General features: G+C 37.9%; 2 protein-coding genes across 3 annotated transcripts; both read left to right on the top strand.

Moving 5' to 3' along the window:
- The first annotated feature begins 1699 nt into the window (after positions 1–1699).
- gpr78a (G protein-coupled receptor 78a) lies at positions 1700–3436 on the top strand. Its single transcript, XM_053679857.1, is given in 3 exon segments — positions 1700–2247; positions 2249–2598; positions 2601–3436. Coding segments are annotated over 3 exon segments (624 nt in total). The 5' UTR covers positions 1700–2146; the 3' UTR covers positions 2774–3436.
- Positions 3437–8559: 5123 nt separating this feature from the next.
- On the top strand, positions 8560–23912 carry cpz (carboxypeptidase Z). Of its 2 annotated transcripts, none has more exons than XM_017465028.3 (11): positions 8560–8795; positions 10843–10872; positions 14372–14746; positions 15489–15704; positions 16501–16697; positions 18403–18564; positions 18892–19050; positions 19180–19315; positions 20063–20202; positions 20877–20976; positions 21765–23912. In XM_017465028.3, exons 1-11 carry the CDS (start codon positions 8708–8710, stop codon positions 22112–22114), a joined length of 1953 nt encoding a protein of 650 aa, XP_017320517.1. In that variant the 5' UTR covers positions 8560–8707; the 3' UTR covers positions 22115–23912. The 2 variants fall into 2 exon arrangements, with proteins under 2 accessions (XP_017320517.1, XP_017320516.1); XM_017465027.3 differs by having other exon boundaries at positions 8563–8795; positions 16501–16736.
- Positions 23913–25270: the final 1358 nt, after the last annotated feature.

The following is a 25270-nucleotide window of genomic DNA, read 5'->3' as shown; positions in this document are numbered from 1 at the left end:
TACTACTACTACTAATAATAATTATAATAATAATAATAAAGCAACTTAAGTGTTGTGATGAGACATTTTGTGTGTAAATGTTTTATTTAATTAATTTTAAACATTTCTTTTTTATGAGGTTTAAGTTAAGCAAGTAGGGCAATTTAGTCATATTGAAAAACAAATAAATAGAGTACTACAGGTCACAGCATATTTATGACTAATGAGATTAATGACAAGTTTTTTTTTTTCCATATATCTTTAAAGAGATGAGGGACAAAGGTATCTGAATATGATGCTTATTGTGACACCCTGATGTGTGTTTTAATGCACTCAGTCACCACAGGCAGAGCAGTGTACTCCAGGCTAATGTCTATATGGTTATGTAATACATACACTAACCATTCATTTATTAATGTCTTAAGTGCCTGTGCCTCTAGCATGTTGCTACATAACATCCTCTGGGGATCCCTTCCTTCATTGCTACAGAACACTTTTCCTACACTCTGAAGAGGTTTTCGATGCTTAACCCTCAAATAACCATACAGTCAATGTACATGGTTGCATAGCTGAATGTCCAGCAAGGAAGCTGGAATGAATGGAGAGCTGTTTTACAACATATGTAGCCTAAAAATAGATGTCATAGAAATGGAAATAGATGTATTAAAAGGCAAAATGTATATATATATATATATATATATATATATATATATATATATATATATATATATATATATATATATATATATATATATATATATATATATAACATACACAAGTGTAAGAAAACAATATATTGTACTCTTAAGAAGTTCCATGAATGTTTTTTCCGCTGTATATCACTATGGTATAAGTGTGTGTTTATGTGTATGTGTATGACATTTTATTTCAGAACAATACCAAAACCATACAGACATCTATATTTACATGCAGAGAAAGTTATACATGTAGGGTTTTTAATGACAGGTTATATACTGTACAAACACCCATCCACACACTGGACTCCCATCATTCTGGGTCAACAATGTTCTTTATCAGCTATGTAAATTATCTCAACCACTGAAAAATAATGTGCTATGGAAAAAACACATAGAAAGAAGGCAACTGATTAAATTTATAAATCAATGTCAAAGTAAAATGCAGGCCAAAGAGCTCTAGATAACCATGATGATGAAATTCCTTTTTTATTTATTTATTTATTTATTTATTTTTTATGTGAGACCCATGTTTGAAACTTGGCCAATTATTTTAATTTTTTTAGAATGACCATTTCTTCTCTTTAACCATACGAACATTCTTTTTTTTATATGCTAAAAACCAAATGGCTAATCTTCTATGCTTTGGAAAAGATGATAGTCATGTCAACTAGGTCATCGTAAATTGTGGAGAGAGAGAGAGAGAGAGAGAGAGAGAGAGAGAGAGAGAGAGAGAGAGAGAGAGAGATATTTAGAGGTCCTATGAATAATATATTAATAGTTAACACTCACTGTAATCTTTTTTTTTTTTTTTTTTTTGCAAAGAGACAGACCATTAAAAAGAGGTGATTAAATCTGTAAACAGTATATGTACTATCCTTTGTTGGGACTGTTAAGCAAAGCCAATAAATACTACAAAAGTACCGAACTTAAGTTTTTCTTGTCACTGGGGTGGTACCAAGGCTACACCATTTGTACCACTGCTGTTACTTTAATGAGCTTTCAGAGTAAAGCTTTAAGGGTACACTAGTGGTCATAAAGTTCAATTTTGTATTATTATTATTATTATTATTATTATTATTATTATTATTATTATTATTTTAAAGATATACAATATTCACGTTCCTGGGTGCAAGATGCATATTAAAGATACACTGATGCACACTGAATACAATTGATGTACAACTTCGTTTGTCCACTTTGTAAACACTATGTCTAGATTACGCATTCAAACGTCACATGTCACAAATCGGGCTATAAGGATAATCTGTAAAACTCTGTACTGTGATAGTGTAGCCTAAAATGAATTTCAGGAGATTAATGACCTGGGATCAGCACACTGGACAGCGCTCCTTGACTGTTCCCGCACTCATATTTTTCATAACGCAAAATGCACGCTGATGGAAAGAGACGACGCGTCCACCGGACACCCACGAGCGCGTAAAGAACCGCCGTTAAGCACGAGCTAAATCATGGGTTTATGGCACGCGCTGCTGCTTGAATGCCTGCTTGCCTCGGTAGCCGTCGTTTCTCTCTCATCCAACTCGCTCTTGCAGCAGTGTTTCTCCCGAAGCTCCCGGACTTTTCATCCTCAACCTGTCCATGTGCAACATCCTGTCCACCGTGCGCAATGTGCCCTCAACGCGGCTCGAGCTCTCCAAGAACCAGAGACCTTTCGGGGACTCGCTTTGCCGTGTAGCGAGCTTTACGGACACTTTTTGGACTACAAACCCTATGCTGAGCACGGCTGCCCTTGGTGTGGACCGGTGGGCGGCCGTTGCATTTCCGCTTACCGACTCAAGCAGTATGAGATACAAGCACGCGGCCGTGACGCTGGCATATGCGTGGGTGCACTCTCTAGCGTTGTCCACGGTGCCCGCGCTTTTCTCGTGGACAGACGCGTGCACCTGCAGCGGATGGAAACCGGGTTCGCCGTCTTCTCCATGGTGTTTCACTGCGCGAGTCTCGCGCTCACGCTGCTCGTCCTCTGCGTCACTTTCAGCCAAAGCAACTCCAAAGGCGGAATCAAATCTAATTACGCATCTCTCGCTCTTAGGACTTATACTGCCTTGAGGCCCTCTTTGGAAGTTCCTACTTGATGAGTTTGAAGTCATACCTAGATCAAATGTGCAGAAGTGGCTTCAGCCAGAAATAAAAGAGCACCCTGAGATTTTTTCCTTTTTGTTTACTTTTATTTGGCTGGGTATTTACGCTTGATGAACTCAGCCTGGGTTTCTCAAACCAGCAGTAAAAAAACAAAACAAAAAGAAAGAAAGAAACAAACAAAAAACGCTGCTGTGATCTAACCAAGCTACACTCACATCAGCACCAGTTGTTATTACTCTCACACAAATGATTCAGCACACAAATGTTATTGCCAGTGGCGGTGCTGTGGCTCTGATAAATTGTACATTGTATCAGAACCATTGTATAATTAACTGTATAATCACAAAATGCTCCTATACAGTACAGTATATGTTAAAATAGACAATATAGGAACAATAACTCATGCCATTTAGATTTCCTATTTTTGCTTCCCTCAAGCATTATTTTGAGATTTTTCACATAAGAACCATTTTCTATAGAAACAGATTTGATGTTCTGATCATTATGCTGCTTGTAACTATGTGGTTTATGATGTGAACTTTTTAACCCAACATAGTTAAACAAAGCTGCTTAATGGAGCAGAAAAGAAGGAGACGGAGGGCTACCCAGAAAGTCTGCATATTTATTGGCTCTTTTGTGTTCTGCTTCATTCCCTATGTCATAACAAGGTATAAAATAACTTCTGTAGTTTTTTTTCTTTTCTTTATTTTTTTCTCTAGTTTAGTAGCCTGTTGAGTGTGCATTTACACTGGATATTAAAAGAGGTGGCTGTTATGGGATCCTGAAAGAAACCAATTGAATGATGTAACCTGATTATCGTTTGTAGCTGCCAGATCATGGGTTCAAATCACCACCTGGTGTACTAACATAAAGGATTAAATAGTGGATAGATCAGCTGCTTCTAATATCCCTGCATGTGTGCTGTTCTGTGCCATTGGAGCATTGCGTAACGCAGTAATCCCTGTGATTAACTGTGTCATATTAATATAGAACTTTAGCACTGGGTTGTAACATTACTTTATGGGAACTGTGCCTTAGCTTGTTCTGAAGAGATACAGAGCATATTTACATGGAAAATGATTGGCAGTGATGAGAAATGCCCAGCAACTACAATTATTTGTAATAATTTATTCATCAAAGTTCAAATGTGCATTAGTAAAGTCATGTTGGTGTCACCTGGGCAATAATAAGACATATAATTACAGATTAGAACATACAGTGATTTTCCTAATAATGATGGTTTATTGACCTAGTTGTAACGAAAAAAGTACAAGTAGCCATAAAACATTTGAAATGATTTGTAGTTAAACTTTTGCAGATGAAAGTAAGGATACATCTGCAAAAGAATATTTTTACACACAATGAATCACAATATTGTTGCTCCTTTTGTTTTATTTAATTTGTATTAGGGAACAAAATATCATAGTTCTATGTTTTATTGTCTGCATTGTGCCCTGTGATCCTGGAGGATCTATAATTGTGTCCCACTATACAGTATACTGTACATTTACTGTACATGGCTAGAATAGAAATAAGTACTTAGATGTGTAATAAGTAATCTGTAATATGTAATTGTGTAATAAGTAGATTGTGTGTATGTGTGTGTGTTGGGGGGAGGGGCACGGGGGAATTAAAAATCCATTGGCAGTTTTCAGTATTGGTTTACCTGCGAACAATATACCACAGAAAAAAATTAACTGGCACCTGCAATAAATTGTTAAACTTGCGGCTTATATACAGAATAAAAGAGCTGGGGATGTACTGTTATAGGACAATTCTCAAAGATAGGATGGTGAGTTGACTATTGTTCTATAACTGCACATCCTGAAGTGTTTTATCCCATTTATACCACAGCAATCTGCCAAATCCTTGGATTTTTGTAATTTTTAATTTTTTTTTTTTAAATTAAAGAATATCATACTTTTTATCCATTTATAGTTACATTTAATGTTGTGGGACGTCTGTGAAACAGATTTAATGCAGCCTTCCATCCCAGTGTCAGAAAACTGATTATAAATTATAGCTCTGACTGTTACAAAGTGCTGACACTGAAGACTCCCTTACAAAAAGCGTATCAGGAATGAAAAAATAAAAAATAAAATTTATGTGGAGTGTCCACTATACAAGTCCATGTGAATGAGTTGTTAGAAATTATGTTAAAAATGAATGTATTTGTTTATATTAGTTTTTAAAAAATCTCAAAAGTTCTGTGGTACAAATTGCAAATAAAATGCATCAGTGTCAGTACTAAAGTATATAATTCATAGGACCTCTAAAGTAAGATTCATCTCTCTCTCTCTCTCTCTCTCTCTCTCTCTCTCTCTCTCTCTCTCTCTCGCTCTCTGTCTCTCGCTCTCGCTCTCTCCTCCAGACTGCCAGAACTGATTCCCTCACTGCAGACCAACCCACTCTGGGGGGTCATCACTAAATGCCTGGTGTACAGAAAGGCTGCAGTGGACCCTTTTGTCTATTCCTTGCTACAACAAGAATACAGAAAGGCAATCACTGGAATGACTAAAATGCTTACGGGATGCAAACAGTCCTCCTCCTCTGACCACAACAGTACCTCATATACAGAAAACGACAGCAGTGTACAGAGGGCAAACTGAATGCTCACACTTGGCAGAGAAAGAAAAAAACTGGACTGACACACTTTACCCTTTAACCTGCATGTAAACATCAAATATAAACACATAAACAATGCCCCATCAAAAACCTAAGTGGTTACTTATGCTTGTCAAAAGGTTTTGTGGTATTCATGAGCGATCCGGATGAAAGCAAGGCACTGTGTTTATGTGTTGGTAATTCAAAGGAAAATTCAGAAGGAAACTGAAAGGAAAGAATGCATAAATTCTTTCCTTTGAAAAAGTAGTCCGATCTCTGAAACAACAAATGATACAAATTAAAAAACTTTACCAACAGAACAAATGTTCTGCACTAATATTTACCAAATACCTTATACCCCATCCCTGTTGAATTCTCAAATCTGATAATATCTAATATAAACCTGTGACTTTGTAGTTTCTCTGTAACATGAAAAGCTGCATTTTTTTACAATCTTATTAACTTTAAGAGAGAAAAAAGAGAGGCTGATGAGGGAATATTGGTAGTTGCTATAACATAACTGATAACAGGAAGTTGTTTCTATAAAAAGCACAACATGTTGTTCAGTAATAGATTAAAATGATAATCGCTAGCATCTTGCTGTGGTATAAGAAAAAGAAAACACTTCACATCATGCTGGTTTAGGAAAATAATTAACTGTGAGGCGGTAGCAATAACTTACATCGGGCCGCATCACACCACCACATCATTGATTATTTTCCTAGAAAAGCCTGCCCCAAAGTGTTTTACTCTTTACATAACACCTGCTCTTACATTTCTATTATAGGTGTGTTTTAAGCTGAGTTTCCATGTCAGCATGGGAAATGTGAAAATCATTATTTGTGGTTATGGCACATACATTAACGTCTCTATAGATAGATAAAAGAGAATTCCTTTAATTGTTAACACAAACATTGTCTCTTTCTACAAAATGAATTTTGATGAAGATGTGTTTTATTTTATTAGGTGCTCCATACATGAGGAGAGCATAACTGTAATATACTAGGTACGATTTAACAGGCTGAAACACATGTAAGAATCAATCATCGGTATTAATATGAACCAGTGAGGCCATTTTGTGCTAGTGGCCAGCATTTGTTCTTCTTGCACAGACACATGACTGTAATCTTAGCCATAATGACCACAATCTCTGCAAGTTGTATTAATGGTGCTGCTAACATTACCACCATCACCATGATCATCATCATCACCATCATCCCACTTCTTCTTCTTCTTCTTCCTATCTGTACATGGGGAAAAGACTTCCTAGCTCCTGCTTTCAATCACAAACCAAAGCTCCATTTTGTGTGTGTTCAAACTATGATTTAGATTGGATTATGAAGTTATTAGAGAAGAGTTTTATTTATTGAGCCTTTACATTTCACTCAATTCAGTACACAAATTGGCTATTACTTACCTCTGACACAAACATGCTGCTATAGAGGACTTCACTCAATCATCAGACTGGCCATACTTCCTGAATGTTATAGAGTATGTGCTGAAAAATAAAACACTGCCATATGGTGTATGCGTGTATATAGTAATACAAATAATTTCAATATGCCAATAAAGTGTAAAGAGGACTATGCATACTGCAAATATTATGTAGATACTTATCTTGTTCATCTGGACTCCAGCCTGAAATGTATTTTTATTTGGCAGACACTTTTATCCAAAGTGATTAACAAGTATCCAATCCAAGCACAGAACTAAGCATGTGAGGGTTAAGAGCTTTACCCAATAGCCCAACAGTCACTCTCTGAGAACCCTGAGATTTAAACTCATAACCTTTCAGTAATCATATCCATACAGTCACCAACCACTTTAATAGAAACACCTATGGCAGCAGCACATAACTTAACAAAAACATGCACAAAAACATACAGATACAAAGCAAGAGCTTCAGTTAACCTTTATATCAAACATCAGAATGGGGAAAAAATGTTGTCTCTGTGACTTTGACCATGGTGTGGTTGTTGGACTAGTTTGAGCGTTTCAGAAATTGCTGATTTCCTGGGATGTTCATGCACAACCATCTCTATGGTTTACAAAGAATGAGCCAGACTGGTTTGAGCTGACAGGAAGTCTATAGTAACTCAAATAACCACGCTTTACAACTGTAATGAGCAGAAAAGCCTCTCAGAATCCGAAACTGCAGTGAACACAGAGTCACCTGGACAGTTGAAGATTGGAAAAACATCACCTGGTCTTTCCAATGCTATAATTTAACCAGGATCTAATATGTTTGTATAATGCATTAATTAGAAATCACTTTGAGAAAAATACTAGTGACGGATGTGATGTAAGTGGTGTAAAAAGAGTTGTCATGGAAAAATGATGTTTACTAATGAGGACAAGAACTGATAAGTATTAAAGGCACTAAAGTGTACAAAACGCAGTGTAAAACATTGTCCATCTAACAAACACTAGATGCTTGAACTTAATTAAAGTAGTTTATGCACAACCTGATCATGAAATGTAATTAGACAAATGATTCCATTGATCTTTTCCTAAGAGAAAGACATACTGACTATACACCTATGTTTTATACTATGCTATATACTGTATATCTTTGTGGAATAGTTATTTTAATAATAAATGATAGGTATAGGCCAGTGGTTCTCAAGATGGGAAGCATAGGGTCTGTGATTATATTTATTTAAGTCAATAGATTTATTATTTACTTCTTATAATTATTAGCCTGTTTGACTTGCCAAATGAAGTGAACAGGGTTAATCTCAACCTCAGTAACTCATGGACTTGTAGTTGGACTTACCTACTGTGCTCTCTCAAGAGCAGAAAGGTTTATGATTCCAATAAACATCCAAATTATGATTGTACACATTTAAATAATGAGCCAAATATTTGCATGATTGGATTATTACACTTTATGTAAAAACAATGTTTTACTGAGGAGGTGAGTGGAAGTTATTATTCTTGCAGTTAAAGAAGTCCCTCTCTGCAAAAAGTTTGACAAGCCCATGTGTAGTCTACAAAAATAAGCTTAAATTTTTTATAATTCGTACCTTTTTTTTATTTATTTATTTTTTTTATATATAATAGTCTTCCTTCTCTCAAGTCATGCCCCGTGTATAAACACGACCTTCCAGCTGCTGTGCAATTAGTCTGCATAAATGTGCAGCTGAAAGCATTGAGTAGAGCAGAGCAGCGTGGGAGGCCGGGGAAGGAGGAGAATCTGGAGGCTGTAATTTGATCGGATGGGTTTCTGTGGCTGTGCGGGGATGAGGACGCGCCCCTAAAACCAAGGGCCTTGAGAGAAAGACAAGTCTCCACACAGACAGCCACATCACTGCGGGTCCAGCATGCTGCGCGTCACCGTGTTCCTCTGCGTCCTCGCCGCGTCCTCGTGCGCGCCGCCGCGCTCCTGCGAACCTGGAGATCAAGCTTTAGGTGATGTATAAGACGCGAATAATAGTACTAAACACTTCCGTCGTTCTACCTTCTACCTTAAATAGCGGTGTGTGCCTTTAAATGATGTGTGTGGTCAGGCTGGAGCTTAAGCTTGCCCTTTGCTTCGGGTGCCTTTATTCCAAAATTACTTGACGACTGACTTTACAGGCCAGTTCTTGTTTCATCCAGTTTTACACAGCGCATGGCATGTTTCTACTCTCAGCAATGGTAAAATTATAGGGTGCACATAAAATTTAGTGTGTCCTAAACCATAGCAGTCATCAAGTAGTAAACGGAAAGTACCCGGATGGCGTAAAGTCGGTTCAAAAGCTACAGTGTGAAAACAATGCAAAGAGTTCAATCCAGTAATTCGTAGGGGCGTGGCTTCTAAAAATATTTTCAAAGTCTGGAAAGCTCGTGCATGTCTCATTTTTGCTGCCCCTTTACCTGGTTTAGTATAACGAACAGAATGATTCGGATTGTAAAATACATTTATAGCCTACCACAGCGCTGTTGAATTCTCAACTCTGTTCAGGTGTTGATTCATTTTCTATAACAGCAGCTCGGACAATAATTCTGGGCGCAAGGCAAATAACAGGATTATAAGAATGCATTACTTTTAATACATTTTCATTATCATAACTTACATAGCAACTTGTATGGCAGACAGTCCACATAAACAGATATATATATATATATATATATATATATATATATATATATATATATATATATATATATATATATATATATACATATAAAACATGCACGTTTTCTTCAGTGAGATATTTATTTAGAATTTTAACTGTATTTTTAAGTTTTGCAACACAGGAAAGTCTTCTGTGTACAGCGTCTCAGCTCCTCAATAAACTGCACTCTTTTGTCTTAGTAACTTAAGCACAAAATGAAGCGAGACTGGTGAGGGAATAAACAGTTTATAGCCGCTATAGCATAAGTGATAACAGAAATGTATGTGTTTGAGTGGACATTCCATAACATTAAACATAACTATGAATGAATAATTAAATTCTGTGTTGTTCTCAAATAATAAAAACATTATGTTGTATAAGAAATGATATGGTAACCTGACATTGTATAAGATTAATAAAACACTTCAGGATGTGCTGTCATTGGAAAATAATAAATAATTGTTGATAAATACCCAGGTGTTTTATTCTTTACTTAACAGATAGCCTTCAGGAAGTTTTTTCCTGTAAATTACCTACTTGCACAGTAAACCACCACTTTAATTAGTTATTCTGTTTGAAAAAAAACTTTTATTATCTCAAGTAAATAATGATAAAAATAATGATAAAGTCTTTATTGGTCACATATACAGCACAGTGAAATTCTTTTTCTTTGCATATCCCAGCATGTTAGGAGGTTGGGGTCAGAGCACAGGGTCAGCCAGGATATGGTACCCCTGGAGCAAAGAGAGTTAAGGGTCTTGCTCAAGGGCCCAACAGTGGAAGTTTGGCAGTGCTTGAACCCCTGACCTTCCGATCAGTAACCCAGAACCTTAACTGCCAAGCCACCATTGCCATGAAGTTGTGATCTCACATCATGGGAAAAATAAAAATGCATGCACTTTGTCCATTCTGCTGTAAATAAAGTACTTTACACTGTGTCTCATTCACCCATCCACACACCAGTGGTAGCAGAGCTGCCATACAAGGTACTAACTTGCCATTGGGAGCAACTTGGGGTTCAGCATCTTGCCCAAGGACACTCTCGCCATGTGGAGTCACATGGGACGGGAATCAAACCACCAACCCTATGATTAGTGGACCACCCGCTCTACCACCTGAGCCACTGAATGCACCGTAGAAGCTGTAACTGTGTATTAGGATGAACTCGATTTTTTTGCAGAGTAATTGTACAAACCTGGCTGTTCTGCAGTAAATTTTAAACTTTAAAAACATTATTGGAGACACAACCACTGTTGGCATATCTGAAAAACAGTGCTCAACACAACATTCATAACAGTGTACATGTGAGCTTTCCAAAGTTCACTTTCCCTAACATTGATTTTCTCTGTGTTTTACAGGAAGATGCAAGGAAGCAGTAAAAGAGAAAAGTAAGCAATATACCCCGATTGACAATATCAAATATAGTTTGTTAGTTCTGTGAAAACTGAATTTACTTTATTATAAATGTCCAGTTGTGATTATTTGGAACACATGATTTCTGTACAGGGTTAAATGGAGGTCATGGCTTTTTACCTGGAAGCTATAAGGCAGAAGACATTAGAAAATGTCTAATGAGAAAGTGTGAGTGAGTGAGTGTGAGTGTGTGTGTGAGAGAGATTAGAGATAACTGTGGGCCTAAGGGTGATTTCGGTTTGCCAGGTTAATGGTAAGACAAGCCAGGGAGGGGGCTCAGGGTTGCTCAAACCTCCCAGTTCTAGCAAGAGCTGATCCATTTAAATTTGTGTTATGAATTACATGATATATTGAAATACCTTTCACATTAGAAAGTCATATCCATTTGTCTGAAACAGTAATTTGTTTATGTGCTCAGGAGTTTTCATATACACTAGCATCATTCTTGGCTACAATGGGGTAGATAAATAGAAACAAAGACAGACAGATATACAGACAGGTAGATGGATAGAACACAAGTACCATCAAGTGAAGGAAAACACTCCAGGAACTTCTTCCCTAAGGCAGTCAGACTCTCAACACAGATACAGTAGGTCCACCATACAGAGCCCTTAGGACCCTGTGTGACAAATAAAAATCTTGAATTTTGAATCTTTTGAAGTAAAGTAAGCAAGTGGTGCAGTGGGTAGCACTGCTGCCTCATGTCTGAAGGGTCCAAGGTTTGATCCTGAGCTCAGGTTTGTGTAGAATTTTGCTTGTTCTCCCCGTGTTTGCATGGGTTTCCTAGCAGTTTTCCAGTTTCCTCCCACTGTCCACCTTGCTACCAGGGTAGGCTGTGGATCCACCACAACCTTGACCAGTATAAAATAATAACTGAAGATGAATGAATGAATAATAGTCATAATAGTTGAAAAAAAGGCAAGTGAACGTAATAATTTTTACAATTATAACTAAACACATTTGGGCTGTTTACAAAAGCTGAAAATGTCAAACATTTACATATGATATATTATTAAATCTCACACCGCCAGGGTTGGGGGTTCGATTCCCGCCTCAGATATGTGTGTGCAGAGTTTGTATGTTCTCCCCATGCTGCGGGGGTTTCCTTCAGGTACTCTGGTTTCCTCCCCCAGTCCAAAGACATGCATGGTAGGCTGATTGGCATGTCCAAAGTGTCCATATTGTCTGAATGGGTGTGTGATTGTGCCCTGCGATGGATTGGCACCCTGTCCATGGTGTACCCCGCCTTGTGCCCGATGCTCCCTGGGAAAGGCTCCAAGTTCCCCACGACCCTGTAGGATAAGTGGTATAAAAAAGGATGAATATAGTATTAAATCTTATATAGTACCCTCATCAAAATGACTGTGATTGGCATAATGACAGGTATAGTATCAAGTCAATTTATGGCCCAATAATAACCTCTTGTGTGACCCCTGGGAGTTTTCAGATGAATCAAGCAATAAACAGATAAGCTACTAGTTTCAGTGGAATTATTAAACAGCCTGATGCATTTCATGAGTTTCAGGAAAAGGCACAATTAAACCTAATGTTAAACATTTCATTTAAAATAAATAATAAAATTTACCCCCCCATTTTCTCACCAATTTGGTCACCTGCCAATTCCTACCCACAAGTCATCTCTCCCCTGAACTACCAACTGTACTGGGTGAGGGCTAACACATGATTCCCCCAAGACACGCGAAGCCAGCCAACTACAATGTTTCAAACTGTTGTTCATGCTGCATTACAGAACAGTGTAACACACTTGGAGGGTGCTGTTTGCCCTCTTCTGCATACATTATCTCACAGACATGTGCATGCAATCCCTCCCTCCCAGACAGCACAGCCAATTTTGCTTCCTTGGCTCCCGGCCACGGATGGCTGTGGCTTCGTCAAGATTCAAACTCACAATCCCTTGATGATAGGGCAAATGCTTTTCTGCTGCACCACTCAGGAGCTAAAACAACTGTTGCATTACTATCGATGCATTTGATTTTATGTTACCTTGTTTTAATTGTACTACATAAAAAAATTAAATACCTAAGACATTATCAATGCCCGTATAGCTTTACCAATTTAGATCTTCAAACAAAATACAACATAAAACAAAGGCAACCTGAGTTAACACACAATATAGTTTTTTTTATTGAAACAAAACAAAACAAAAAAGATCCAACACCTATCACCCATGTGGAAAACCAATTGCCCCCTTAAACCTAAAATCTGGTTGTGCCACCTTTACTGGCAATAACTGCAACCAAATGCTTCTGATAACTGGAGATCAGTCTTTCACTTACTTCTAGGACTAGGATTTACTCCTACGCTTTGGCTCATTGTCTTGCTGCATAATCCAGTTGTGCCAGAGTTTCAACTTACGGACTGAAGACCGGACATTCTCCTTTAGGATTTTCTGGCAGAGAGCAGAATTCATGTTTCCCTCAATTATTGCAAGTTGTCCAGGTCCTGAAGCAGCAAAGCATCCCCACACCATCACACTTCCACCACCATGCTTCACTGTAGGTATGATGTTCTTTTTGTGGAATTCTGTGTTTGGTTTATGCCAGATGTAACGGGACTCTTGTCTTCCAAACAGTTCCACTTTCGATTCATCAATCCACAGAACATTCTCCCAAAAGGTTTGAGGATCATCAAGGTGTGTTTTGGCAAAATTCAGATGAGCCTTAATGTTCTTCTGGGTTAGCAGTGGTTTTCACCTCACCACTCCTCCATGGATGCCATTTTTGCCCAGTGTCTGTCTGATAATGGAGTCATGAACAGTGACCTTTATTGATGCAAGAGAGGCCTGTAGGTCCTTTGATGTTGTCCGTGGCTCTTTTGTGACTTCCTGGATGAACAGTTGCTGTGCTCTTCGAGGAATTTTGGAAGGTTGGCTACTTCTGGGAAGGTCACTAATATGCCGGGTTTTTCCATTTGGAGATAATGGCTCTCACAGTTGAAGTCCCAGAGCCTTTGAAATAGCTTTGTAACCCTTCCCAGACTGATATTTCAATCACCTTCTTTCTCATAACTTCTGTAATTTCTTTAAATTTTGGTACTGTGTATTACTGGGTAAGACCTTTTAACCAACTTCATGCAGTTGAAAAAGTTCCCTGTAAGTGTAGATTTGATTGAACAGGGTTTGCAGTAATCAGGCCTGGTTGTGTCTAGTCCAGCTGAACCCCATTATGAATGCAGTTTCATAGATTTGGGGAATTAGTAACCTCAGAGGCAAAAACATTTTCACACAGGCCCAGTTGGTATTGGGTAAAGTTTTTGCTTCAGTAATCATTATCATTTAGAAACTGCATTTTGTGTTTACTCAGGTTGGCTTTGTTTTATGTTAGATTTAGTTTTAATTTCTGAAACAATTTAGTATGAGATGTACACAAAAACAGAATCAGGATGGGGCAAATAGTTTTTCAAAGCACTGTAACTCATTCCAAGTCCATATTTCACTGTGTGTCTTGTCCTTAGTGCAGTGCACAGACATGGTGCTTAGCTACTGCCAGGACGTGCCATATAGGCATGTTGTCTTCCCCAACCTCATTGGGCAGCAGTCGCGACAGGAGGCCGAGCAGAGCACTGAGTATCTGCTGCTTAATGTGCTGCACGGCCTGCTGGGGGGCGAGTGCTTGTCCGAGCTACGCCTACTTGGATGCTCTGTGCTGGCTCCACGATGTCGGAATAATGCCAGAGTCAAGCCTTGCCGCAGCTCATGTGAGGCAGTGAAGAAGAACTGCGTGCATGCCTTCGATGCCATCCGCATGGCCTGGCCCTACTTCTTGGACTGTGATCGTTTCTTTGCAGCTGAGGAAGAGGGCTGCCACGACCCGCTACTTGAGCTCAGAGGTAATGATTAGGAAACTGGAGAAAATACACTGATATGGTGATATGATAAGTCATACCGTTAATGTTAGGAATAAAATCAAATGTGCTTTTATGGGAAACTAATCAAAAAAAGTCTGGTGTGCTGAGTATATCACCCCGAAATGGATTCTTTTCCAATAACGGCACATCCCGAAGTGTTTAATTCCTTTTATCCCACAGCAATTTGGCAAAAATTACATTTTTGATCAGTCATTTTTTTATTTTTAATGTTGTGTAACATCAACAAAACAAGTTCCTCTTATCACTTGCATTATTACAGCTATAAACAGTTCTCTCACTCACGTGCGTTTATTCAGAGGTCAACCAGATATACAGATTTTGTCACATTTTAAAGATGTCACAAAACAAGCAAACATTTTTTACAGCAAACCCATGATATGAGAGCTGAATAATTATGTAATTTGACCTGAGGGGTTTCCTAATGCATGATGTAAAAATAGTAACAACTCTGGAGAAGTTTCCAAGTTGTATTTGCACTTGTGGCTTTGAGAATGCTTATTTTGGTGAGAACCAGCTCTTTTGCAGTGGAAAAGCCTAGATAAACACAGCTATGTTTAATGAAAGAAACCTCAGAATATGAATGGAACTGCTATAGCACAAGCTTGTGACCTCATGCAGGGACTGCAAGGCCTGTGTGAGCCTTATGTCAGACATTTTATCTTATTTTCTTTGTCACTTGCTTAGACTTTCTCTCTTCTCCCAGCCAGGCAAGATGTTGCCCTCTCTGGCATCTCAGATGGGGGTCAGGCTACCGTTCTTCAGTTCACATACCACACTAATGCACAAATGTTCAGCATCTTGAAGAAAACGGCAGCCAAATGTCCTCAGATTTCCCGAACCTACAGCATCGGCCGTAGTGTGGAAGGCAAGGACCTGCTGGTCATTGAGTTCTCCAGTAATCCTGGACAACATGAGCTATGTGAGCACAACCAACCTTTTCCTCTTCTCAGTACAAGCTGAAAGCTTTGCATTGCTTTGAGGAAGCAGGGATAAGTTTCATGTTCGGGCCTGCCCCCTTCTGGCCTTAAAGGCAAAGCACCACACACGCACAAAATGTTTCTCTCATGCATCCACCGTCCTTTGTTATATAGTACCCTACTATGTCTCGCCAAAATGACTCTGCTTAGCTATTAAACGATTTATTTATCCTACAAAAGCCTAACACAAATTAACCCCAATTTGTGCGTGCTATTAACAGTGAATCTCTCACTGATCCAATATCCATTTCTTATTTTTTACAACTTTACAGTTATTTCTAATACCAATATACTATATCTTCTCTTTATCTCAGTTACTAGCAATATAAACAATATTTAGGTAAATGAACATACAGATGGCCATGCTTGAAATTGTAGAAAGAAAGAGAACATGACAACTGAAAGTCAAATAATAATAATATTTAAAAAAAACTATCATTTTAAACACTTTTCATTGTTAGTCTGAATCACCTCTGTAATTCAGATGATGTTAAAATGTATTTTAAAATGTTTATTAGAGAAGCAGAATTGAGCACATATTAGAAAATCATTTTTACTTTATTGTTTTTTTACTTTACTGTCTTGTAGTATGCATTTTAGAAATCAATCATATGTAATTAATATATTAATATTTTTCATGTTCATTTCATGTACAGGAGCATGTTTTAAATGACAAATTACAAACAGTCTGAATAGAATATTTACTGGCTTCTTCTTGTTATCTGCATTATCCTGTAGTGGAGCCGGAGATTAAGTTGATCGGGAACATGCATGGGAACGAAGTTTTGGGCCGGCAGCTGCTCATCTACCTGGCTCAGTACCTGTGCTCTGAGTACCTGCTGGGAAATGAGCGCGTCCAGAACCTTATCAACAACACACGCATCCACCTGCTGCCCTCCATGAACCCAGACGGCTATGAGATTGCCGCCTCTGAGGTAGCCGATAGCAACGACCCTGAAAACGCCAACCCAGAAGTAAATATCCGTCTGTGTAAGCCGCGACCCAGCTAGTGCCTGCCTGTCATTTTTTTGGGCATACTGTCCACAATCTCTACACTCCCTGCACCAGACGAGGTCCTCAGAAGCGCAGGGGCCTGATTTGACTATTTTGTAAACTGTAGACAGTCTGAAGCTAAATTTCTGACTAGGCTGGCCAAATACAATATTTATCATTGTGTTTCCATCAACCTGTTTATATTTTGAAGCGCTCAACGAGGTAATGCACCAACCAAAAGCACAATACTGCTTTCAATAATTATTTTAACCATGACATTTGCCTTTTGGGGAATCCCATCTTTTAGGGGCTCTACCAGTACTTAATTCGCTCAAGTAAAGTTAGTTTGTGGACTTGTAGACCTGAAGCATTGAATAAACATGCTTATAGTGTTTATAGTGTTTCAGAGCAGACGAATGCAAAACAAATAGATGGATACCCCTCTACAGGGGGTGAAATAGTGCAGGAGAGTGGACCACTGGTAAAGGGAGCCTTTGACTAACTAATGGATATTTCTACTTTATTTCCATTGCTATATAACACTCAGATTAGTCCTCAGCATGAGTTTCTCAGTCACTGAAATGATCAGCACGGCTTTTGGTTAAGAGCCATAAGGATATGCAAAACATAATAATACAGTAAATTAATGTACTGTGTAATCTGCAAGCTAGTACATGCATGTTAAATATTGGATTTTCACTAATTTGTCTGACCTTACAATGCTTAGTTAAAATTTGGACATACAGGAGTAACTTTGCTTTATTTATATTTACCAGCCAGAAGTAACAAAGTCTGCTTCATTTCTTATTAATGATGTTTTTAGATTAGCTTGCATTGTGATAAGACTTAAGCAGACATTACACCAATGGCTTGGAATTAAATCAAATCACGGCCCAAAATTCTTGGGTAATGAAAAAGCTGTTGCATGGGTAATGAAAACAGTTGTCATTGGCACAAGGAAATGGCTAAACCGTGTTGATCTGTTCGCATTTTCTGTCTTTTTCATGTTTTATCTTGTGTCTGCTTCTCAGAAGCCCAATTTCGTGAGCATGTTCAAGTCTGTTTTATGAGCATGTTAATGTTCGGTCTGATTTTGCCTCTCTTTTTTCCTCATTCACTCACTACGAGCCTTGTATCCTGCTTGCTCTGGCAGAAATTCTTCTTGCATGTTACAGAGTTTGTGACACATAAAAATGCAGTTAGCCCTATTACCAATATCCAAATTACTGTCAGCTAGTCAAATGAATAAAAACACATTATGAATATCAAACACATTCTCTGCTAAAATGTGCAAGGACTTTCTCTGAAATCTTTAATAGAGTTATGAAATTTGGGAGAAAGACCATACGTGAAGCCTCACCTTCATCCTAGTTAACTTCCTATAAATTCCCTTCTCTCTCTCCACTAGAGATGAATATTCTTCACCCCAAACCTCCCCTTCTCCTTCCTAAAACTCAACTGTTGCTATCCAAGAATCTTTAGTGGTGGGCGTGGCTATCTAAAACAAATCAGAAACCGCCAGAGTTCTCCCCACTTTTTACAGTTGCACAATTACTCTTCATGTCATTGAGTTGAGGGCGCTGTCTGCATTCAGTAATAAAATATTGTCCTAATCTTTTTGTCTGGATTGTGTGTGGAATGGTTTAGGGTCACTTGTATAATGGTTGGGTCAGTGGCAGAGCCAATGCTCAGAACATCGACCTGAATCGCAACTTCCCTGACCTGACCTCCATTTACTACAACCGACGACGCTTCATCCGATTCCGCACCGACCACCTCCCCATCCCCGACTCCTACTGGTTGAATAAGGTGCTTATGGAGTAGTAATTACTTGATGTCTCATTGATTTTTACACTGATTTCAAAACAATGCCAGAGTAAAGCTGTTTTGAAATTGAGTAAAGCACACTGAACATTATGCTAATTCTCATTAACATATTAGACATAAGATTTAACTGCCTTATCTGCCCTCTTAGCCCTAAAGTGAAGTGCTACTGTTAAACACCAGTTCAGTATTTTACCTGCTCTAACACACTTTACCTAACTCATGTAGACTTTGCTTATTGTTTGTGAGCTAGTAGATTGAATAATTGACAAGTATATCCTGATTTAACTAAGCACTTTCTTTCTTTGCCAGGTAGCTCCAGAAACCTATGCTGTGATGAAATGGATCAGGTCCATTCCATTTGTTATCTCTGCCAGTCTACACGGGGGGGAGCTCGTCATCTCATATCCCTTTGACTTCTCCAGACACCCCCAGGAGGAAAAAATTTTCTCACCCACACCTGATGAGCAGGTTTGGGTTGTTTATTATTATTATTATTTAACCCCCCCCCCCCCTCCCCCAAACAACACTTATTTATGGTGCATTTCCCACAGTTTCATTAATTTTGAAGATCACAATGAGTTTTTTTTGTGTGTGTAGATATTTAAGCAATTGGCCAGGACCTATGCAGATGCTCATGAGACAATGGCCAGCAATGAGACACAGAGATGTGGAGGCTCATTTGCCAGCAGAGGAGGCATCATCAATGGAGCTCTGTGGTACAGCTTTGCTGGAGGTAAAACAAAGCAAAGAATGTAGGATGCAGATCAGTGGCAACTCATCCATAGGGGCATTTATAACAACCAACAAATATTAATCTTCACTCATCGATCTTCATTAGTCCTCATTCATAACTCCATCCGTTTTAAATTCCTTTGAAATACTGCTTATCTGTTTTAAGTAACCAACAATTAAAAAAAATGCTTTTTTGACAGATAATAAACTGATGTTCTGTCAATTTGCTTACCTTTCCAGATGTTGTGTAATCATGGAAACAACTTGCTAGTCAAAAATGGGAACTCTAACAAGCGCTAATAGAGGCCTACTGGGTCAGGAATCACTTTGCTCCATGCCTGCTCTATGAATGTTTTCAGTAGTGGAGGAGAAGCAGAGGGACAGTTAATGGTCATGGTTTTTACACCAGGGTTTATGGAGTGAGATCTGTTTTTAGATCAAGTAATCAGAATAAAATCTAATACATTTCTGCAAAAAAAAAAAAAAAAGGCAAAGTGTAAGTGCAGGCAGTGTTTCTCTGATTTCTGTTGTAAGATACACTGCAAAGATTAGAAAATGGAAAGGGTTTTTGGAGTGGACAACCTTAAAGCCTGGTTAATCATATGTAGATCTTGTGTATGCACCTCTCATACTGTAACTTTGGGGTGGTAAGAGGCCGCATCACAACACCCTGTCATTGATTATTTTCCTATAACAGCATGTCCCCAAGTGTTCTATTCCTTAAGTACAATCTGTGTATGTGTGTTAGGCATGTCAGACTTTAACTACCTGCACAGTAATTGTTTGGAACTGACGGTGGAACTCGGCTGTGATAAGTTCCCTGCAGAGGAAGAACTTTACCCAGAGTGGCGCAGGAACAAGGAGGCTCTGCTCAGTTTCATGGAGTCTGTGAGTTTACCCTCTGCTTCTTTATTGATATATTAATGGTGTTGATACAGATTAATAAATTAATGAGGCAATGCCTTGAAATTGTTAGTGTCACACAACTAGCCAGGCCTAATTAATGCTATCTGAATTAACAGTGTGCATTTTTGTGTCATAAAAATTGATATTGATAGAAAAGGAATAAAGAAAGGTGCCTATAGTATATTAGATCAATAAACATTTTACCAGGCCCAGCTAAAGGCTGAGAACATGTCTGTTAAGGAAACAAGCAGGGAAACTCTAAGGAACTATGTACTGTATTTCTGGGTCCGAGAACAAATCATCTCTTTGGCAGTGTAGACTGTAAATACCTGCAGATCACCATGGACTCCTGCCTATTGACACTCGTATTGTTTTAATTCATCATAAATTTTTGCAGGGCGAATTATTACAAATTCATGTAGAGTGCAAATAAAACCACAAGATGGCAACATAAGCAAACCATTACTTTCATTACACAAAGACAGACTTTTTTTTATTTTATTTATTTATTTTTTTTAATAAAATTACGTTTCTCTCATTTTATGCTGATATTTTAATAATATCATCATTATAAAAACATTCTTGTATCTGAACAATATGTAGGCTTTTATGGGATTATTATCTAACACTAAAACTTTTTTGATGTGGTAATGCAGGTCCACAGAGGAATAAAGGGTATTGTGAAAGACAGAGATGGGAATGGAATTAAAGGTGCCATCATATCAGTTAGAGGGATACGGCATGACATCACTACAGGTAATGACAACAGAAGGAAAATGAAGGGTGAATTAAAGAGAGATATTCAAAGCTAAGCTCATATCACAATAACACTTTTGTATATCACATTTTGTCATATTTATCATATTTGTCATATTGTTTCATATATTTTGTTGTATCACCACAATGACAGAGTTATATACTTGAGACTGATCTGACCACAAAAAGTATACAACTCTGCAGTGACAAATGTCATTACAGAATTGTATATTTTTGTAGCTCTTAACTAAACTATTAACTAAATACAGTTTCACTTGGACTTTGACTTTGATTTTTACTATTTATAAGAATTTTATAACTTAAACTTATGGCAATGACATGGCACCATAATGACAGAGTTACATTGTCACTGCACATCACAAACATAAGTCAGCTTGGAAAGTGTCATAGCACAATCTTATGTCAACAATAATGTCGCTTGACTCAACATGACATGAAGTTGTCTTTTTAATGACATCTGATAGCCTTTACTAATGTATATGTAGATTATATCAGTTGTCATGAAGTGTTTATGTAGGGGTCATGTAGCATTAAAAAACACTGCCCTTAAGTGACTTTGGGTCAAGCCATATTTATTTATATAGCACATTTAGAGATAACATATGTTGGTAAAAGTGCTGTCATTTCAAAAAGCACTGAAATGTACAAATAAATTAAAACACATCCATGAATAAGTAAAGAAATTAAAAGCAGTAAAAATAAAAATACCCGGTTGAATAAGAATATGTACCCCATTTATCCTTTGCTTGATCGGTTCTTCTCCGTAGCTGAAGATGGTGACTATTGGAGACTGCTGATTCCGGGTGTCCACATTGTAAGTGCCACAGCTCCTGGCTACTCTAAAGTGGTGAAGCGCGTCAAGCTGCCTCACACCATGCAGAAGATGGGCCGTGTGGACTTTGTGCTTAGAAAGGAGCCAGTAGAACCTGACCACGACTACTTATCCATCCCTGAGCTGGATAATTATGAGCGCTTCGACCCTTTTAACGCATTTGAGCAGCACAATGAGCCAGACCATGGAGAGAATGGAGAGGAGAGAAGTGAGAAGCCTTGGTGGTGGGCTTACTTTAGTCAACTAGGGATGTCTCCTCCCACCTGGCTTCTCAGGAACTATTAGCAACTTCACAATGCCCCTTATTCCCATAACTGCCTCCTGTATTCAAATTAATGCACCTTAGGTTTCAATTATTGTCAGGAAGATTTGAAATATATAGTTTTCATCCCATTCTTAAGATAAAGTGGGGCTATAATGTATTGTTTATTAAAGTCTAACACTTTAGTTTAGCTAACACTTTAGCTAGACCATTGCTTGGCTGGGGTAAAATATATATATTTGTTTTGTCATGCAGACTTTTTATGTGCAGGCACATCATGCCAAAACCTATTTAATGGAACCTTGGATTTTCATTCGACTCAAACCAGTGGTTCTGGGAATCTGTTTTTCATCAAAACACATGACCTACAATTGCAAATGGACTGGAATAATTAAGTTACGGTGTGAAAATCTGTTTCCTCTGATTCAGTGTACAACTTATGTACAATACATTTTTCCATTTGAGGAGTTAACAATTCCATTTATTAACCAAAAGTCTTTAAGCACTAAAAACTTTAGGTTTACTCTTTACAATTCTACTCAACATTGGGTCTAACTTCTGTCAGCTGAGGTCTACTTTTGTCTGATCTCTGTGACAAAGCCCTATTTTGGATATAATCTCTGGAACAGAGCTCTACATTAGGTTTCAAATCTGTAACCAATTTGGGTCTACTTTGGGTCTGATCTGAAAATTAGATCTAATACAACAATACATTGGGTCTAATACAGTAATAATATAAATAAACATGCATTGCTATGATCTTTCTCAACCAATTCTTAAGACATGTTAAATTGTAAAAATGTTATTCTGAACCCTACAACTCAGTATTTCTCTGCTTTAGGAAGCTTGACTAACCAAATTTTTTTCTTTTTTTTCTTTTCTGCAGCAAACAGTATTGCAGTAAATGTTTGAGAGGTTATGTGACTTTACAGTGTGTAAAATGGGGGCTTTCAGTGTCATATTTAGCAAAATATGTAACTGTAGCATTGTATGCAGTTATCTGAATACATTTAGCCCATATCTGTTTCTCAGACCTGCATAGGGTCTAATCTGTATCTGAGTTTATATTGAGTATAATCTATATCTCAGCTATCTCTATGACGGGCCAAATCTAAACTGTATCTGAATTCTATGATGGGTCTAACCTGCTGTTGAGCTCTGTTGGGTCTAATTTGTCTTTGAGCACTGCATTGGGTCTAATTTGTACTTCTCTATCTGAGATCTACATTGGGTCTAATATGTACCTGAGCTCTATATTGGGTCTAATCTGTTGCTGAGTTTTACATTGGGTCTAATATGTATTTGACCTCTATCTGTCTTTGAGCTCTACAATGGGTCTTAGCTGTACCTGGGCTCTATGTTGGGTCAAATTTCCATATCTGAGGTCTATGTTGGGTCCTAAATCTGTAACTAGGGTCTACATTGGATCTAATTTTTAATCAAATTTTCCATTGGTTCTAATCACAGTCACTGGGGATTATGTTTGGTCTAATCTCTCAAGATAAGGTCTATTTAAGCTCTGTTAAGTTTTACATCGAATCTAATCCCTGTATCTGAGGTCTCAGGCATTTAGGATCACTTTGTGTTTAACCTCTATAGCTGAGGTCTGCTTTGCATCTAATTACAATAATTGAGGTTAGGTCTTTTTGGTCTAGTCTCTGAGACTTATGTGAAAATGCAAATGTACTGCCATGAGAATTATTTTGTTAGTCCAATTGTTACAACTTCTATGCCCTGCATTGAGTATATGCAAATATATACGTATATGTTTGTTAGTTGTTTTAGATATTTGCACAGTGTTTATTAAAATGTTGCTGTATAGCTTGTGTGTTTCATTTATCATACTTCTAGTCACATACAGTGGTGCTTGAAAGTTTGTGAAACCTTTAGAATTTTCTATATTTCTGCCTAATTATAACCTAAAACATCATCAGATTTTCAAGAAGTCTTAAAAGTAGATAAAGAGAACCCAATTAAACAAATCAGACAAAAATATTATACATGGTCATTTATTTATTGAGGAAAATGATCCAATATTACATATCTGTGAGTGGCAAAAGTATGTGAACCTTTGCTTTCAGTATCTGGTGTGACCCCCTTGTGCAGCAATAACTGCAACTAAACATATCCAGTAACTGTTGATCAGTCCTGCACATCGGCTTGGAGAAATTTTTGCCAATTCCTCAGTACAGAACAGCTTCAACTCTGGGATGTTGGTGAGTTTCTTCACATGAACTGCTTGCTTCAGGTCCTTCCACAACATTTCTATTGAATTAAGGTCAGGACTTTGACTTGGCCATTCCAAAACATTAACTTTATTCTTCTTTAACCATTCTTTTGTAGAACAACTTGTGTGCTTAGGGTCATTGTCTTGCTGCATGACCTACTTTCTCTTGAGATTCAGTTCATGGACAGATGTCCTGACATTTCCCATAAGAATTCACTGGTGTAATTCAGAATTCATTGTTCCATCAGTGATGACAAGCCGTCCTGCCCCAACGCAGCAAAACAGGCCCAAACCATGATACTACCACCATCACATTTCACAGATTGGATAAGGTTCTTATGCTGGAATGCAGTGTTTTCCTTTCTTCAAACATAGCCCTTCTCATTAAAACAAAAAATTCTATTTTGTTCTCATTTATCCCAAAATATTTTCCCAATAGCCTTCTGGCTTGTCCACATGATCTGAACAAACTTCAGACAGGCAGCAATGTTCTTTTTCTAAATCAGTGGCTTGCTCCTTGCAACCCTGCCATGCACACCATTGTTGTTCAGTGTTCGCCTGATGGTGGACTCATGAACATTAACATTCGCCAATGTGACAGAGGCCTTTTTAGTTGCTTTGAAGTTACACTGAGTTCCTTTTTGACCTCGTGGATTATTACACATCTTGCTCTTAGAGTGATCGTTGGTTGATCACTCCATGGGAAGGTAATAATTTCTACACAATCTGTCTGACTGTGGATTGGTGGAGTCAAAACTCTTTAGAGATGGTTTTGTAACCTTTTCCAGCCTGAAAAGCCTGAGGTCCTCAGAAATCTCCTAAGTTCATGTCATGATACACTTCCACAAACATGTGAAGATCAGACTTTGATATCTCCCTGTTCTTTAAATAAAACAAGGTGCTAACTCACACCTGATTGTCGTCACATCGATTGAAAACACCTGACTCTAAT

The sequence above is a fragment of the Ictalurus punctatus genome, chromosome 3 (genome assembly GCF_001660625.3).
Source record: "Ictalurus punctatus breed USDA103 chromosome 3, Coco_2.0, whole genome shotgun sequence".
Taxonomy (NCBI): domain Eukaryota; kingdom Metazoa; phylum Chordata; class Actinopteri; order Siluriformes; family Ictaluridae; genus Ictalurus; species Ictalurus punctatus.
This window is presented reverse-complemented; position numbering and strand designations above follow the sequence as displayed.

Bases quoted from the DNA above. Each gene is read 5' to 3' on its own strand.
- cpz (XM_017465027.3), top strand. From the start codon at position 8,708: ATGCTGCGCGTCACCGTGTTCCTCTGCGTCCTCGCCGCGTCCTCGTGC. The intron at 15,705-16,500 runs GTGAGCACAACC...ATTATCCTGTAG, and splicing joins TCCTGGACAACATGAGCTAT to TGGAGCCGGAGATTAAGTTG. The intron at 20,977-21,764 runs GTAATGACAACA...TCTTCTCCGTAG, and splicing joins ACGGCATGACATCACTACAG to CTGAAGATGGTGACTATTGG.